Consider the following 19,297-nt stretch of genomic DNA (forward strand, 5'->3'; position numbering starts at 1 on the left):
GGAGGGGGGTTGGGAGTTTGGTAGTTTTTGTGATAGAAGTTAGATAGTAAGATTTGTATATTATACATTTTAGTATTATTATTTCATGTGACTACTGTGGTAGTTTGCCCTGATGTCAATGAACCCCAGACTCACCGGGACTAAGTAACCCAGAAGCCGCGCCGATATGGCCAGCTTATATATTTGCCTCCACTTCACTTACTTCCTCCACGCCTTATTTACAAGAATGAGCACAAATTACATCATCTCATGAACTACAATAGATAACATGACACATCAACAGTAACTCTAAAATCATGTTACACTGACGGTGCCCTATGCATTGGGTGCATGTGGTTTTGGACTCGCATTAATTCTCCTCCAACCCGCTCCAGCACCTGCAAAATTCCTGCTACACAACTTTACTCCTCTATACTGGTATCTGCAACTCTACATACACTCTATACACAGCTACTTGCTCCTCATCTACTCAACTTGATCCTCAATGACTCAGCTACCCCCCTGACCATTGAGCTAGTAAATTACTAGTAAATCTGTAGCAGTTTCCAAACGTGTTCAATACGTACATGCGCCTGTTTTCCCCTCTCTATAGTTTAGTTTATTTCACAAACCACTTTTCGCTATCCACAACATCATTTATACATCTCAAAACCCCCTGTCAGCCCACTGACAGCTACAGATGTAATTCTTAGCTGATTCCATATGACTTGATATGCTTGGGTTTCCAAACTTCCAGACTACATGAACTTTGTTATGGATAATTCCTCTACATTTCTTCTCAGCCCAATACCTGTCAATCAAATAAACTCTCATTATAAATGAGGCACAGTTATGTGTGTTCATTCAGTGACTAAAATGCTTAGTTTCAGTGTTATCAATCTGAACTTCAGTGAATTTTCGGCGAAAATGCCAAGGTTTCCTCTTCCTCTCCTTGTAACATTTGCTTGTGGTAAGATTTTACTATCTAGAACGAAACTGTTACATGCTCCACTTTTACATGATAAAAACCAAAACGGGGCTGACTTCCAAAATGGGAATGAACGTATAGAACCTTCTACTTTTTCTCTCTGCATTTTTGTCAGTGCCTTAAGTATGATCCTTAGCGATGGTACCAACCAATTGCATTCATTCTTCCAACTCTGGTCAAATGTATTGCCCCCTTCCGTACCCAGGCACCACCACCTGGAATTAAATCTTTACCATAACCATTCAAATTTGAAGTGAATCTGTTAACAGTGTAAGGACCCCATGCCTTATTCAAAAACTTGTATACACATGGCTGCACCATCTAGTCATCACTGTCTGCAGTCCTATTTAGCACATCTGCTTCAGTATTTTCTTTTCAGTTAACATTTTTCAAATTGTTGGCAAAAAGTGTAAATTCAAATTACAAGTTTAAAGCACACTTTTCAATATCTGAGCTGCTGTAGTTGGAGAAAAAAGTGTTATTTGAAGGAAAGAAAATTGTCTGGTTTTTTTTGGGGGGGGGGGGGTATTTTGCTATGTATGAAATTCCACATTGACGATCATTTGACATGTAATGGAGTGAAACTTTTTCTTGTTCTGCAACCTTGATAGTCTTTTGGGGAAAAAATGTCAGTATGTTGAGCAACTTAACCCTACCCCCCAGGCCCTTTTTGCTAGGAACCATCCTCAATCCTCCAAAATCCTCCAAAATTTTGCACTTATGTTCGAATGAAGGATACCCAGCGCCTCGATCTTGAAATCGTCAGACGGCCCTGCCTCTCACAATGCATTCATCCTCAATCCTCCAAAATCATCTTCTTCTTCAAACACCATTCATCCTCAATCCTCCAAATCCTTATGTTTCTCAAACACCATTCATCCTCAATCCTCCAAAATCTCCCTGGAGGATTTTAGAGGAACAGATATGTTTGTGAATTGTTCCAATCTGGTTCAAGATTTGCTATAACATGGCTGACAAATTACCCCTGCTTTCCCTTTTTAGTGCTTTATCAGTTCTATAATCTTTCCAAATATTACCCATTGGAGAGACCCCTAATTGAATATAAAATAACTTGATTTCCTGCAATATGTCTCACATGAGCTCATTTCTTCCTGCCTTCCTTTTATGGTTAATACAACCTTTGCAAACCTACATTTCTCACTCAAACTAGAAGTTACTCAAACTTAATTGCCTTCCTAGTGTTTCTAGTCTTTATTTCTTTCTCAACTTCATTTCAGTTTGTGTTGTATTACTTGAAGCTATTCCTATGTCTTCCAAGTTACATGACTGTCTTTCCTTATAATAATCTCATCTTACCATCACCAAGACAATACATCAACAAAGCTGAGCCAAACCCAATTACCTTTTTGTCTGAAAAATTCCTCTGATATTTCCTCTCCTTGAGTTTTCAAATCTTGTTCATCTACATGTACACTTCCTTCACTTGCATACTATCTGGCATCATGACAAACAACAGAAGATAAACCCAACTCATTGAACTTTATCACATGTATGTAACTGTACTACAAAAACTGTCTACTTATTTTTCCTCTTCAAAAGGTTTTGCTTAACTTGTCTGAATCGAAGGGTGAACTCTCAGAAAAGAAAACACGTACATTAATTAAAAAGAGTATTTTGAGAGCAGCCATTATGGTTTCTTAAAGTCAAAGGTTGGTCTTATTTAAAGATCTTATAGCACTTCTCTAGACACAAAGGGGCTTTGTTCGCGTGGATCACAAAAATGTGGATTGAAAGCTTTAAAGACTGGGGGGCATAATCAAACGCTAATAACCATAGGTTAATGATGGTTTTCTTGTGAACATGCAAATTTGCAGAATATTCCCTCCTGGATTGAATACAAGTAAATCCTCAATATGTGATGTTCAACCACAAGTCTTCATTGCTGCATCCACAGACTTTGTAAATGTACCCAAGTACATGGAGCATTCCGTTGATTGCAAAGTCCCTTCAACTCGGGCCATTAGTAGGGGCGATCGCGTAGTTTGTTGGTCCTGTGCACATAACTCATTGCTGAATGTTAATACTTGGTCACATTGAGGCAGTCATGGTCATGTCAGCTGCTTGGATAGCCATTCAAGTCAGCCATTCCTCAGAGTCACCTCCTTCCTTCGGACACCCACTTCCTAGGCACTCGGACACCCACTTCCTAGGCACTCCATCCCTCTAGATCATTTTCATCATTGTCAGACTTTTCAACCTCTCATCGGCATCCCTTCTGCTCTTCTATATCTTTAGTTTGTTAGGTGTGCTTTCACCTAAAACCATCGTCTAGGAACAAGACAACTTTAAAACCCTTGGACATGTTGGACCTCCAATGCGCCAGTACTGTTCTAGTTACTTTAGTGAATATCCCGCTGTAGCAATACCAAATGGAAGCACATTGAAATAGTAAAAAAAATGGTCTCACCATTCTCTTCCCAAGAGAAACCTAGATACCGGTATGCCCTATGATCTTTCAAAATCTCAATACATGTGTGATGATATGCAGATTTCAAGTCAGAACTGAAAACAAAATCCAGATGTCGAAAAGTTACTTTACAATGGACACATCCTCATATTTAAAGTTGTATTGTGCTAACAGGCATGCAACTTTCCTCAGATCCGCTGATTTCCTCGTTTTTTTTACTTCTCATACCATTACAAATTGAAAAACACTGCACAAAGTCTTGTGTGGTTTGGAGTTTTCTCATTTTTTTCTAAATTCCCAATTGCATGCCTGTGCTACACTGGCATTTAAACCTCTGCAATCAAGTACAAGCCTCGGTTTACCTATTTTACTGTATGCTACTGTCAGTGGGTTAACATGTGGCTTTTCGTTCACCTTGCTTTAAATACATCCCTTCTCTAATAACTTTCCTACTTCTTCCTTAACAAATGACAGGTTATCTCTTGCGGACTTGTTATTTCTTAAATAAACTGGCTCTGGCAGTGTCCTGAAAGGTAGCTTATACCCTTCTAATATGACATCTCTAATATGTGTATTAACATTCACTTCGTCCCAGTACTTCAAAGATTGTTTCAGCCTACCAACTGGTGTAACTGTACACTTTTCTGCACAGTTATCTTGCTTTATTAAATACTTCAACATGTGATTGCTTTGTCTGCATTACTCCTTCATCAATTACTGCTTTCGAATGGTTGTTTTTAACCAGCAGTCAAAACCATGAAATCTTTCACCATCTAAATCGCCATCTAAATCAATATTTCCAAAATCGCTTGAACTGACAATCTTGAATTACTTATTTCTTCTTTTTCACTCATCTTCCATCTTGCACGATGCTCTCACTTGTGAACACCCATGCTTCAAGTGTCCTGGCTGTCCACAGGCAAAACAAAGCCCTGGCTTGCTTGTAGCCGTCACAGGTGCCGCATAACACAGATTTGCCCCAGTTCCTTTTGTAGTTTGCTGTGTAGTTGGATATGACGTGAATCTAGATGGTTTCCGAGCCCTCTTTGCCTGGGCTTGCTTGTGCTTCTTTGTAGCTCTGGCCTCTGCACGATTCTTTAGCTTATCATCTGAGGCCGACGCTATCAGGTTTGCTTCGTACTTCTTAACTACCCGCCAGCAGAATTGGTTGACACTGAGAGCAATTTTTTGTGCAGACTTATATACTTCCTGCAGTAAATACCTTCTTGACATTTTTCCTGTCTGTGAACCATTTCACTTTCTTTTTTCTTAACATGTGAACATTACTCTTCAGCACTCCCTCCACAGCCCGAGTCTCTCTCCAAGTGGAGCTTTGCCTAGTCTCCCCCTCCCTTCATGTACCTACTTCCTCACTGCCCTCAGCCAAGGCTCCCGCTCAAAGGGAAACATAACCTCCGTAACCATCTGCGGAAGCATTACTATATGCGTCATTTGTCTCACATTCATTCTGAGCTTTTATACTCATACATTTGCCATTAAATTGTCTGACATTTTAAAGTTTCCGAGTTTCCCCCCAGTTCTTTTCAGACCCTCACAAACTCATTAAAAAAGATATTTGTCACATGTTGCTACCGTAAATCTTTATCTTATTTTAAAACAATATCTCATAGTTTGCCTCATCGCTTACTATAATGGGTGCGTTTGTAGGCTTGTCCCCCCTTTTCTCAATGGCCTAGGGACTCACTGTAGAGAGCATTCCAACAGTAGTCCCTTTGCGAGCCACTCTTTTATCTTTGTCGGGGTTAAACACCTGGAGCGAAGCAGCCTGGTTTCCTGTCTCTACAAGGGATCTGGCTAACACAAGCCCTCTCTGTGCTAAGTGTCCACCACCCTCTACTGGTTTAATGATAGCTGGCCTAGACAAGTCTTCACGCTTTCTAGTAATAGTGCCCGGCACTACTGCCTCATGCCCGGAATAACAGCTTTTTCTGCAACTACGACTCTTCCTACAAAAGGCTCTCCCGCGCTACTGGTGCACTTACTCACTCACCATTTACCTTACACTCTCAGGTTTGGAAGTCCAAATTCCCCCCTGTGGGCAGTAGGAAATCTATTCCCAAAATTCCTCCATACCTCATCTCTGTGACCATTGCTCTCACTGGGTTTGTTGTCCGCCCGACTTGGACGTCTACCCAGGCTGTGCCTAACACTGGAACGGGACTTCCGTCCACCAGCCTGACCTTAACTCTACACTCTCTAAAACAGGTCTCTGTTCTTTCTGTATCTGGTGATACACGGCACTGCTGATCAGTGTATCTGTGGCACCTGTGTCAATTGAAAACCGACACTGGGTTGTTCTCACAGCGCCGTCAAGTGACTTTTGATCCATCACAAGTAGCTCAACTACCGGTACAATATTGTAGATTCAAAATTAAAAAAAAACACCTCTGTTCTAGGGAGAGGTGAAAATGATTCGCGTGGTGGATGCCCTCGAGTCAGCTAGTCTGAGCACCAGCGACGGCTCAACCTCCTACGGTGCGTTATTGGGTCTGGCCCTGGCTCTCTGTGCTATGACAACAGAGGGAGCCGTTCACACCAAGGCCCACGTGGCCAACGTGCATCACAAGCTCATTGCAAGGCTGGATGGAGAAGATAAAGATACCTTGTTTGTTGAGGTGGGTAATTTAATATCAGTTACTTGAAAGGATTGTCAATGGTATGATGTATCCTGGGCACTCAATTTGACGCTTTCCGTGAATTATTGTTTTCAATTCAAACGTTCCCCGAGTAGGAGTTTGAAGTTTCTAAAAGTTGTAATTTCGAGGTAAAAATATATTTTTGTTCATGACTTGCATAATAATTTCAAAAGGTAAGATTACATAAATGTCCAACTTCATGAGTTTCCAGCTGATCAACTTGGATGTTTGGAACGAGCACCTTTTACTAGTGGCTGCCTTTTTTCTTCTTAAACTGAACTATTTCTTCCTTTGTGCACTTTTCGCAGGCCCTGTGTATGTGCATAGGATGTGTGACAGCAGCTGGTTTCCATAGCAACATCATCAGTCCCGCCGTGGCATTTGATGTTGCCGTCAAATTGCAGACACGATGCCAGGAGCACAACCAGGTACATCACATTAACAACTGTCTTCACTTTTTGATGATTTTATTTGATTATTTTGTTTTGTTTGTTTTGTCTGTTTGTTGGATTGTTTGTTTTGTTAGAACTTGGTCCGATGGATCCGTTCTACTGTCAATCAAACCGACATTGTTTTGACGAACAAATGAATGTGCCTACACAGCAGCAAAACTGAGTTTTGAGAAAATGACATTTCAAGTTGTTCAATATTTGAAATCTCATTTTCGTATACATTTCTCCCCCAAAAATCGAAAAATGATATATAACTGATGCAGAAGCCATTATCGTTTCATCAAAACGCAAATTGTAGCGGCTACCACAAATGTAAAAGGCTGGCACATGTAAAGTACGGTACACCACAAATCCGATCACAGGTTCAGTTACAAGTCCTATTGCTGTGGTATAAAAAAACATGCCTTTTTAACAGTTCATTTTGAATAAGTGATGAGTTAACATGGGACTGGATGACTTGTGAAGGACTTATGATGGACTTGTGACATGTTGATACTATAGGTCTCGTTCAAATGACGTCATTTCCTACAGACCATCCACGTGCATCGGCATTTTGAGCATCAACTTGCGTAACGCGTATAAGCTGCGTCGTATTTCGAAAAGATTTCGAGCAACAAGCGTGCGTGTTTGGAACATTTTCAACACTGCGCAATGCGTGCTTGAATGCGTAAAATACGCGGTTGCACTTCTACAGAAATGGCGGTCATTGAACGAGCCCTATTGAAAGCGCTAATAAGCACTGAGATTGTTAATATTTTGATTTTTTTTATATTTAAAATAGAATACTGGTGTGGCAGTCAGTACTGGCGTCATGTTTCATTGTTTGGTAGGCAGCAGTCATCCGTCTGTAGCCCCTCTGTTAGCTAATCTATTCTCAACTTGGTCCTCTACCATTGCTAATCAGGTACGTAAGTCGATTAACGCTAACCCTGCCAAAATGCAAGACAAACATGAAAATTGAAGGGACCTTGTTACATTGGTTAGTCAACAACGTTTTTTATCTTGTCAACGTTTTGAAACCAATTTCAAAACGATATAGCGTTCTCACAAAACGTTAACTTTTTTAGCTTGGGATATTTATTAACACAATTAAAAAAGTTTTCAAATGAACCACACAGGGAAACATACACAGGGAAACAGACTAGCTGTATGGTTGCTTTGAAAATTTGTAATAAAAAGCTGTATCCTCTCCGTGTGATCCCCGTTTGCAATTTCCAGGTCTGGCTGTATGGCATACTGGTTTATGGCTTCTGACTAGCGCCCCTTGAACAAAGATATCGACTAATTGGGGAACCGCCAACATAGGGCTGGATAGCTCAGTTGGTAAGAGCACCGGAACTGTTATCCGGAGGTCGCAGGTTCAAACCCCGCTCCAGTCAACATGTTTGTTCAACTTTTCAACCACAATTAAAAAAGGCTATGTTGGATTGAGCTAAAACATGCATCAATTATGAATGTCTCTACTTCCATACCAAATTTCTTAGTAATTGGTCATTGCATTTCAGAGATTCGAAGGAGAGGGTCCGAATTCCCTTTCTTTGAACAACCACGTAGGAACACGGGTAATTACCTGGAAACGTTCTTACCGATTTAACGAGAAAAACCTTGCTCTTAGTGAAGATAGCACTGGTCCAAAATACCCTATAAATTTATTCCTCCAGAAATAATTTTGATCAAAAGAGAACAATATGTGATGGTGGTTTTAAAAAGTTTGCCAGTCGTTACACTTTTTGAGTGTGTTAGCAATGGAATCCAGTTATGAGACCACAAAAATTGTAAAGATGTTTTCTCAGTTTTCTCAAAATGTGTGGTAATCATTCAGCTAAAACTTCAACAGGTTGTATTAGTTGTCATGCACCCTACTTAAGATTTTGAGCAATTGTGTTGCTTCAAATTAAAAAAAGTGCACAAAAAGCAAATGATCCTACGTACATGTACCTATTAAGATCAAAGTAACCAATATAGACCTTACATTCTCCTAAAGTCAACCATTATCAAACTGTCAAAAATACCCAATTAAAACCTTGTTATAAAGGAGATCATAAATTGTTATTTTGTTTATAGACGGCTTCAGTATCTCAGAAGACGGGAGCAATGTATGGTCTGGCAGGACTTGTTACGGGCACAGGACTACTGATGCAAAATTGTACTCAGACTCAAATAACATCTGATATGCAAAACCAGAGGATTGCTGTTGTTAAGCAAATTAATCAGGTATTCCAATTATCGTGTTTTCTTTTGTTTGATAGTTTAATAAAATTTGTTTTCTACATGGTATAATATATTTTATCTTAAAGTAAACTTGAATCCTCCATCCTGATTGGTCGATCCATGGCAACAAGCTGTGCTACATATAACCATGTAGCACGGCCATGGTCCATCCCGCACTCCACGCATTGCGCTATGCTAAGATGCGCGCGCCACATTCTGAATAAACACGCACGTGTAATAGGATAACCGCTGAAAAGTTTTTAGTGCGTCAAAAAAATCAAGTTTGCCTGAAGATAGATTCGTTATTGCGCTCGCGCTCGTGGAACACAGAAAATGTAGTGCGTCTTTGTCCCACATACCACTCGGCCTTCAGCCTCGTGGTATGTGGGACACAGATGCACTACATTATTCCGTGTGCTGCTCGCGCTCGTAGGATAACTAATAATATTTGGGTTGTTTTTTTCCTTCAAATTTACAGATAGTTTTTAGAATGCAAGTTTACAAAATTCACCTTTTGTGAATAAAGTTGTCAGCAACTTATCCCACGTATTGAATACGTTGATTCCTTTATTTGTTTTTGCAGGTATTGTCTGACTGGTCGGACCCCAGCATACAAAACACTGCAGCATTCCTGCTGGGATATCTTCATCTGGTCTCCTCCTCTGCACCAGAAAGTAACACAGGCAGTGAGTAAATGAAAAGATCCCAGTTTGTTATACCATAATAAGCCCGGTTCATACTTAACGCGAAAGCAAGCAAAAGTTGTGACATCAACAACACGTTTGAAGCGCGTCCACCATTGTGGACGACAAGAATTTCGCTGTGCACTTGCTTTTGCTTAAAGTATGAAGCGGCCTATACAGACTTTCAAGTATTCCTTTTTTGCCTACTTTTTCCTATTTTTTTTTTACCTTGCTCCTACTTGTCCTACTTTTTTTCTTGAAATTCCTACTTTTTGTCCCACAACTCAAAAAAAATTAAATCTCATTGAATGTTTTTCATAAGAGTATTACACGCTGTCATATTTAAATCACACAATGAAGGGCTTGGGCGTAGGAGTACTGCAACTGTACTTCCAAGAGCTTAGTTGAGGATGGAGCACAAGTGTTGTGAGTACAGAACATGCCAAATGAGGCTTATGATATTGTGGACATGGATGAGCATCAACGAAAATTACTCTTGAAAGTCCTCAAGAGTCCTACTTGTGTCCTCCAAAGTTCTTCTTTTGCCCTGTTTGTTTTGGTTTGTTTTATCCTACTGTTCTACCTTTTTTTTACCTGGGTCTGCTTGGAAGCCTGCATGATATCAAAGATTTTAAAATTTTGTTGGTTGAGGACAGCTGGCGTGACATATTTCAGAAGTTCATGTATGACGACCTGATGGACTGAGCTGAGTACATCACCTCATGTACAGTAGGTTCACCACCTTAAATGATCGTTCTCAAAGACTTTTTAATTTGTTTGTCCATAACACTACTTCGCACCAAACAGCTAGAATAGACCCTGCGCACAGGGTAGGTAAATGTTGCCAACTGCAGCATGATAGAACAGTACTACTGTCATTGTTCAATGGGACTAGCTCCCATTGTCTCAGAATTGGCAGTTCATGCACTGGTGTTGATGACAACAAATTCCCTCAGACTTTTGCATCTGTTGCACTGTGTTGCATCTGGCAGAGTTAAGGTTAAGTGTGTGAATATTTGAAATATTCTTTTTGTATTCTCTTCTTTTTCTATTGTCTAGTTCCCGCCTCCTATTCCTATCTTCCTGAGACCAGCATTCTGAGGGCCTGCATGGACCACTTAATCCTGGCAAGCAAGACAGGTCCTGAGCTTGTACCCCCTAGCAGACTTGAGACATTGCTTTTGTGTCTCACTGGAAGACGGGGAGCCATGCCTCCGCTACCTCCAGTCAACTGGACGGCTGTGCTATCATCCATCATCAGACTGCCATATGGTAAGTATATTATACTCAACAGTCCAATCAAGTGAACTGTGATAAAAGGCATTGTTCTGTCATTGTTTTTCTCTTGTACACTCATGTGTGAATTTTTACATTTTTTTTTTATTGCACAAAAATATTGCTTTCAGTTATCGTTGCCCCCACTCTTATTACACATTTGGGAAAGATTTCCATACATGAAGTTCACTCAACACCCTGTGTACAAACCCTATGAGATTGGACTGAAAAATTCTAAGTGTTTTCTAAGAAAATGCTTGTATTTTCTCACTGCTCAAATTGACTTTGATGACATGAAATTGCTATCTGGGGGCTTGTTAGTCAATACAGAGGAAAATTAGTGAACTTCGTATATGGAAATCTTTCCCACATTTGTATGCCCCAAAGCACAAATTATCAAATCTTGAAGGTAGAGTACATCATTTGCAGCTATCCAGAAAGCAACTGACAAAATTATGGTTTTAAAGCTTACTTGGTTTACAGATAGTAATGGCACATAAACTCCCTGTGAAATTATTCTTTCTGGCATGCTGTGATTTTGAAGAAAACAATAAAAGAAGGGCATTTCCAACGATGCATTTAAAGACGCATTTTTTTGGGCGGCGACCGGTGCGCGCAGGCATTGACATGACGCACATGCGCACGAGGTTGCTACAATTTGTCGGTTCAGTGCGTGACATCGCGTAGCTGCAATTGGCTGAATGAGAACGTGTCCCGGACGCTGATTTCGGTCGCAATTCAAAACATGACTCGGCAATTTTAAATTGAAATCGAGATCCTAGAATATTGTTTTTCTCAGAATGTACAGCATTCACTGACCTAAAAGTTTATCAGGTTAGTTGTTAAGCACCCTTCTTTAGATTTGGGCACTTTTGTTGCTTCAAACGAACAAAACTGCACGAGTGACAAATGATGTACTCTACCTTGAATGTACATATGGTCAGTATACATACCTGAGTCTTACAAGTGTGGAAAAAAGCTAACATCTTATTCATTGTGAAGTTGAAGGTGGATAAAAAAATTAAGGATTTTTCTTTTAATTTCACAGGTGAGAAGGTTCATGGTTTGTGTATGGAGCTAGCATTGTCCCAGTGTCAGCGTCCATCTAGTTCTCTGCTCTGTGTAACAGCATGGTTGTCCCCTTCAATCTTCACAACATTCAAGGTATGTCATACCAAAAGTTACACCCATGTCATCACACTACATATTCCAAGGTGGCGTCACATTAAATGGAGCAACTCAAGTCATCCTAAGTAGAATTTTTTTTTTTTTTTTTTTTTTTTTTTTTTAATTTCTACTTTGTGTATGTAAAGTGTTTTTTATACGTTTTATGTTATTTTTTTTTAAATTAATATTTTATCCAACTATTTCTGGCACTTGTGCTGTTGGATGTTGTTCGAAATGAAAAAAATAAGTAAATAAAGAATTTGTTTTCGGATGAAGAACTTTATGTATTAATTTTTCATTGACTAGACTCTGGAGTCATTTAAACGACTGCAACCGTCGTTTCTTGGATGCAATCTTGTTTCAAACGTCAAATTTACTTCATTTTAAATTTTGGAAAAATAAGGTCAGCGTGGCTGTGGCATGCTAGTATGACATTGTGTTACATCTTTAAGAATGGTGATTCATTTTCATCATTTTCCTCTCATTGACAAAATAACCTGAACATGGATTATCTGTAGCATAATGAACCACCCCAAACTTTGCATTAGGGTGATTCCATAGGCATTTTTGTACAGTAGGAGTCTGAGCACTAGTAAGGCTACAATGTACATTGACTGAGCCTTTTGTGTAAGTAGGAATATATTTGTTTGAATGTACAGCTGGCACAGACATAACTTTTTGTCTACAAAATCAGATTCCTTCACATAAGCAAGAGCCTTAGTATTTAGGTTTTCAGGCTAAATTTATACTAACGCACACTATGTATCATTATACTCAGAAATTGACTTTAGTAGAACACTTGTGCCACCTTGTTAACCTGACTCCCAATATCAACTATTATCGGTGACACTTATGGCAGGTTTTACAATCTTTTGAAAAGCACAGATTCTCAACAAAGTCTTTATATTTCAGGAATCTTGTAAATTGATCTTGTTCGGGTCCCTTCCTGCTTTGATGCGAGTTGTCCCAACCAGCAAACTCAAGCCCTTCATTGAGACAAACCTAATGGAGCCATTCCGTGCAGTCGGGGTACACACGCTGGACCAGTGTGAAGTCATTGTGGACAGTCTACTAGCTGCACTGAGGATTCCTGACCCAGCGCAAGGGATTGTTGTCATACTCCATAAGGCAGTCAAGGATGTCTATAGTCTGGTGCCGGCAACTTTGCAGGTAAATCCACACCACACCAACTTTTGACTGCAGACCCTGACCTCATAACACACATGTATTTAAGACCAGGCAAAGGCCATGGGTCTTGGGAGTGCCACCTCCCCTGTAGTTCAGTTGTCCTACTGCTGCTCATATTTAAATGAGGTTGACCCCTATATCAATGGTCAACCTGACAATATGCACTTACTTTAAATGGCCCACCGATTTGAGTCTGTGTTCACAGGCAAATTTCATTCCCATGCCCCCCCAAAAATACACTTTTTTCTTCTTCTTTTTTTCTTCTTTTTTCCCCCCCAGAAAGCTCACGGCAGAGTTCTCGCCAAGTTGGCTCAATGTTTGTGCCATCTTCCAGGGCAAGAGATTGATGCTGTTACTTCACCTTTGGCACAGGTTAGTTCTATTTGTATTTTATTGGCTTCACGCACAAACTAGCCTTCTAAAACTGACAATGCCGGACACTTCAGCTCTTTTTTCATATACCATTTTAGGGAGTATATTTAACGTGAACATTGGTTAACAGCATGCAATGGTTTGAGGCACATTCATGTAAGTGGTTGGTATTAGTTTACCGTGATACCATTTGAACTAGAGCCTTGACTGACTCGCACAAGTCGGATCACGTGTGTCATTAGAGAGTCCCTTTAAATAAGAAAACATTCTTGTTGGTTCAGCCAATTTGAAAATCCAATATTTTGATGGATATTTAGTGTTAAAATACAACTTACAGCAACCATCAGAAATTGTTTGCGTAAAATCTGTTTTGGACATCAATCAGTGACATGTACGCAATTCCGAAGAGAAAAGAGGGCAGTGACTGTTGACAGAAATTTGATTCAGCAATGTAAGGGCATCCTTTTTTAACTATTGCATTATTAATTCGTCAGGGAAGCATGATTAATTTATGAATATTTTATTACTATTTGAATATTTTCCTACATGTATTAACCACAGAACAGTTTGCTGAAGGCGACCTTTGTTCGGTCTTACATCGTATGTCAAGGCAAGCAGTCCCTGATGTGGCTCAACCCATGCATTGGTAAGTAATGGTATGTTTAAACCCGGTTCATACTTCATGCGAATGCTAATGCGAAGCGAACTTGGCGTCATGAAACATTCGCTGTGAAATTCGCCCGAGTTGAAATATGTATGAATCGCAGCGTGTATACTTGCCATGACGTTACAAATTCGCGTTCGCTTTCGCGCAGAGTATGAACCGGGCTTTCACCTGGTTATGGCTGGCAGTAACACATGCTTTTGTGGGAATTGGAATAAACTTCTACTTCTACTACAAAAATCAGATGAGAACCAGTCGTAAGCCATAATAATACCATGGCATTTTGGCTGGTAAGGATTTTTTGCTATGCAATATTATTAGTGCTAAGCAAATTTCAGTGCTGTAAAAATGTGTTAAGATCCATTTAATTTTTGCTGGTCCAGCCTATAGTCCACTTTGCACTTGACTGACTGACTGACTGACTCCCCTTTCTCCCCCACTCGCTCGCTCGCTCGCTCGCTCACTCACTCACTCACTCACTCACTGTCACTTGTAAGTTAGACTCGCTTTAGCCTGAAAATTTGAAAGAGGATACCCTGTTGCGTTAATGAATGAGCTAAATCCAGCCACATGCATGCATAGACTTCCAGTGAATAGCCATTCTGAATCAATTGAATAGAATTATGTGTGCTCTGGGACCAGCTTTACGAGGCTTGCCTAATTTATGAGGTCGGCATAGCGGATCAGGTTGGTGTAGTGGTACTTTCCTCACCTTCAACCGCTATGACCCTGGTTCGAATCCCGCCTGGGCCAATATGTGGATTGGGTTTTCAGTCCCTGCCTGATTCTGTGGGTTTTCCCCAGAATATCATTCTGGGGTTTTCCTCCCACCACTAAAACTGTAATGTCCTTCCACATCTTCTACCAAGGGACCCTACTGGAAATAAGTCGAAAGACTTCTGTGGGCTATCCCGGCCAATTGCTGTGTAATAATAAATAAATAGATAAATAACAAAATAGATAACTATTGTCTTGTTATTGTGCAGATGTGGCTATGAATGTCGCTGACACGTCACAACACCGGAGCATGATATGGACATTGCTTGTGGCCCTGGCGCAGTGCGATTCCAACCGCAGTCAACACACAGCATCCATGCCACGTGTACACTGGTTGCTGGAACTCATGGGCCACGCCAGAAATATTGCCCATGCTAAGACACAGCTGGCTCCCAACAGACCAATACACACGGTAAATATTGTTGTAATATAGTGGCTATTTTACAATTGTTGACTGATGTGATGTGGGATATGGTATTTTTAGCACCCAAGTGCGCATAGCACCCAAGGTGAAGCCAAGGGTACTATGCGCCCGAGGGGATTAAAAACGTCATATCCCACATCACATCAGTCAACAATTGTATTGTTATATCATGTCAAAAGTAAGCTATGGCAGTTCTTTGCCACTTTTCATTCTTGTTTACTTGTGACCATATTTGTAATGGAAATCTGATTTGAGTTTTTGTAGATGGATGGGGTGCCAGTCCATTGCAGGTTACTCCCCAGCCAATGCCAGCATGACCAGCAGCTGGATTTGAACCTCTGACCTTCTGATCATGAGTCCTGAGCCCAAACCACTAAACCAGCCCCTCCCCCCATAGAGTACAATTGCAAAAATTATTTAATTAATTTTGAAATAAGAAGAGAACTTATTTGGCAAACAAAATTAGAGGTCACAACTTGCGTGGATCCACACCTGTGCACATGCTGCACGCATTTTGGAAGATGAGGCGTGCATTGGTAACACCAAATGTCAATGGAGCATTGAGTGCATGAGTGCACACAACCTGTGTGCAAACATGGCTCCGCCTCAGGAATGGCATTTAATTGGTTGCTGAATTAGTTTATACTAGCTCTGAGCGTGAATTACATGTACTCGAGTTACTCATATATTCTTTTTCTTTTTTAAATTTTGATCACCAGGCAGTACAGATCCTACTGGATGTCTTTGCTGCTGCAATCGTTGCCTGGTCATCCAGTGACTTACCCTTAATCCTGGGCCTTGCTCCCAGCTGGTTAACTGCCCACCATAGTGAGCAGGGACCAGGGAAGATGAGTACCAGCGGTGTTGGGTTTCGTGTGATTGAGCAGCAGGCCAGTGAAGATGTGTTACAGCTCTTGCCACACAGTTTGCCCTTACTACTGAAGAGAGAGCCATGGTCTCAGATAACAGATAAGGTATACAGTGCTTTTCTTCTCGCATCAAAGACCTATCCCAGCACGGGACGAAAGTAAGGTTTCAAGGCAAAGTAGTGCTTGTTACGGTTCAGATGAGATTTGATCTTGTCACTTGATGCTACCGCAAACTTACTCTTACTACGGTTCAAAAATGTAGTTGAGATCTTTTGCGAGATCTCACACAAATGCTCATACATGTATAACGGATTGTCAGATTTCGTAGAAGTTCAAAGTGAATGTGCAAAGCCTCTTGATGCTTTAACTGTCAAGATACAAAACAGTTGGGTTGTTTTAATGTTAATGTAGGATTTGAAATTATATAGTTGGAGAATTGGACCTCAAGAAGGTCTTGGTGAGATTTTGGCTTCAACAATGAATTTCGATTAAAGTGTCGGTATTCTGCCATCAAATTAAGAAAATAAAGAATGGTTCTTTGATGCACTTTGTCTGTTAAAATTTAATTATTGAATAAAAATAAGAGGTCTCGAAAGGTCTCATGGCTTGTATGCTATAAAACAGGTAGAATGTTTGTGGTTGTGCGCACACATCTGCACAAAATGACTGTCTTCATAGCTTCATTTGCATAAAATGGATATTGTTGCTTTTTAGGTTCAATAGACACATTTTAACAATTCTCTGGGTAGTGTAGTAACATTTCTCGTGCAATACATCTCGGATATTAAACTTCCTGAAGCACCCTAAGTGAATAGTTTTTGGAACATCAGAGCAACTTGTATTTCATAACTGCTAATAATACCAATATTAAAAAATTGAAGCGCTTGCTTTCTTTCAATGAGTACCTTCTTGAAGGCATCACGAATACATTGCAACATTCTTTTATAAGATGGAATTTTTGCGTCGGGGTGATATAAATCAAATAAGGTTTTGCCCTTCACCGACGTTTAAACACTGTAGTGTGTTTCCAACTTTCACTCGGGAGGTAACACACTGAATATACAGTGTTTAAACGTCGGTGAAGGGCAAAACCTAATTTGATTTAACAGTCTTTTACATTTTCACTCAGTGTTTGGAAGTAAGTTAAGACCTTTTGCTTGCTTGTTATGCGTACTTCTATTCAAGGCCTCGTTTTTTTTAAGCTAAGTATTAAGCTCATTAAGTTCCAATTAAGTTTTTTGTTATTTGCTTCAAGAGTTTGGACTTTTACATTATCAACTCTTTTTTTTTGTATATTATTATTATTTTTGGCTCCAGGTTTTGAATTGGTTGCTGGACATGCATGATGTTGAACGCGATATGCTGTCACCTAACACAAAAACACACTTGAAAGGTAATCTGCTCATTGTACCATACTTTTTGCACCATGAAGTTTCAAATTATGAACAGTGAAAGCTCAAGCTTTGATTATGGTTTAAGCCCAAATTTTTTTCCAATTATAAAAATAATTCTTAGTAAATAATTTTGGAAACAAATTTGGTAATAATTTCAACGTATTTATATTATTAGATTCTACTGCGTTTTTCTTCAGTGGCGCTATATACATTTCCTCATGTCCGATTTCTTGCAGCGACTATTTTGAGCCTACGCCACACTCCGGCTTTCAATAATCCAGCCTGCTGGACCAGGATTCACAGCTTATAGTACATCATGAACCAGTAAGAAGGACCTTCTCCAACTAGAAGCTCAGAGGGTTCAAAACAAAATGAAACAGCCATATCTGCTTGAAACATTGGAGAGGTTAAGTCATGTGTATAGTACTAGAAGCTTCATACAGTATGCATTCCCGTCTGTGTATACGGAATAGAGTTTTAAGAAAGCATTTCAGAGAATCCATTATTGGAGTACTGTCTGAAATATGAACCGTGTTTAAAAATGCTGACAATTAGTTATGTTTCTTGAAATAATATTCTTTATTGATTAGATTATAATCTAATTGAAGTGAAGCTCATTGTCAATCTCTGATATTTAACATGGTCGTGAAATGAAGAGATTCTTTTCTCCATTACAAGAAACTTCAAGATCACAAGCATCCTATGCATTGCATAGGGAAAATGCATGCAGTGGGGGTCCTACGCATACACATTCTTGCGACAACTTGGAAACTTAACCTCTCCATTGATAAGTGTACTGGAAATTGATTTTTTTTTCTGGCACAATCGACTTGTTGTTGTACAGTGCACACTGTTCATAAAACTTCATCAGTAATTAATACATGTAATACATACATGTACAATACCTGAAATATGCCGATTATATTTTGATAAAGCAATATTTAAACTAAAGTTGGCTTTAGGGGTGCATTTAATTGCCGTAATTTTGGACTATAAGCTGCGGCTTATACGTTGATTTTGCTCATGAAAATGTTTACTGCGGCTTATACGAAGGGCGGCTTTATGTGCCGAGCCTTGAAGAATAAAAATGAGATTCAAATGTATATTTGATGTACTGGTATAAGAAAAGATCTGTTGCTGAAATGAATTATCAATTAAGAAAGTCATTAACAAACCAAAAGCACGTCCCACGAAAAGGTACCGAGCGGTAAAAAGTACGGGCGGCCGGCTGACCGACCATGATCATGATACCGTAAAGCTATACTAGTACAGTGCTGCATAACAGTTGTCCAAAGTACTGTCTGAGTTACAGTTGGTTGGAACAACGTTAACATTTTATCTTTGCCAACGTTTTTCCATATTTGTCAAGATTTGTACTGGACATACAGGTTCTGAATTTGTACCTGATACAGAAATGTCTTCTTTTTTTGGGGGGGGGGGGAGAAATCAATTTGTGTATAGCTCAATGTGAAGGCCTGGTTGAGATGGACAGCTTTTACAAATCCACAGTTTCCACAGGAGCACCTCCTGGTAACTTGATCCCTCTAGCATAACATACCCTGCACTTCTTTGACCTCCAGTCAACAGCTCCCTCATTTGGCTGTTTCTTAGCTGGGAAATGCCTCCCACTTTAGCCTCTGAATAGACACTTCTCCATTGATCCTGGGAATTGACATTAGCAACGCATTTATAACATCTTGAGTAAATAAATAGCAAATCTTTTTATATGGTTTCCAAATAAAGGGCACAGACATTTGGCTTTTGACACA

At 39.8% G+C, this 19,297-nt stretch overlaps 1 protein-coding gene and 1 non-coding gene across 2 annotated transcripts in view; both read left to right on the plus strand.

The window, feature by feature from the left end:
- LOC119740803 (focadhesin-like) overlaps window positions 1-18,578 on the plus strand; it is a 36,153-nt gene extending 17,575 nt beyond the window's left edge. Inside the window, exons 20-33 of the mRNA XM_038216237.1 lie at window positions 5,813-6,031; window positions 6,361-6,480; window positions 7,286-7,408; window positions 8,569-8,718; window positions 9,299-9,401; window positions 10,458-10,670; window positions 11,722-11,837; window positions 12,753-13,010; window positions 13,308-13,400; window positions 13,962-14,046; window positions 15,051-15,253; window positions 15,985-16,239; window positions 17,452-17,527; window positions 17,765-18,578. Coding sequence (XP_038072165.1) covers window positions 5,813-6,031; window positions 6,361-6,480; window positions 7,286-7,408; window positions 8,569-8,718; window positions 9,299-9,401; window positions 10,458-10,670; window positions 11,722-11,837; window positions 12,753-13,010; window positions 13,308-13,400; window positions 13,962-14,046; window positions 15,051-15,253; window positions 15,985-16,239; window positions 17,452-17,527; window positions 17,765-17,838 — 2,088 coding nt within the window. The 3' untranslated portion in view covers window positions 17,839-18,578. The remainder of the gene's footprint in view (window positions 1-5,812; window positions 6,032-6,360; window positions 6,481-7,285; window positions 7,409-8,568; window positions 8,719-9,298; window positions 9,402-10,457; window positions 10,671-11,721; window positions 11,838-12,752; window positions 13,011-13,307; window positions 13,401-13,961; window positions 14,047-15,050; window positions 15,254-15,984; window positions 16,240-17,451; window positions 17,528-17,764) is intronic.
- Trnat-ugu lies at window positions 7,810-7,883 on the plus strand. Its single transcript has one exon. It is a non-coding gene; the product is annotated as a tRNA-Thr (tRNA).
- Window positions 18,579-19,297: the final 719 nt, after the last annotated feature.

This window comes from Patiria miniata, unplaced genomic scaffold (assembly GCF_015706575.1).
Source record: "Patiria miniata isolate m_02_andy unplaced genomic scaffold, ASM1570657v1 HiC_scaffold_5, whole genome shotgun sequence".
Lineage (NCBI taxonomy): Eukaryota > Metazoa > Echinodermata > Asteroidea > Valvatida > Asterinidae > Patiria > Patiria miniata.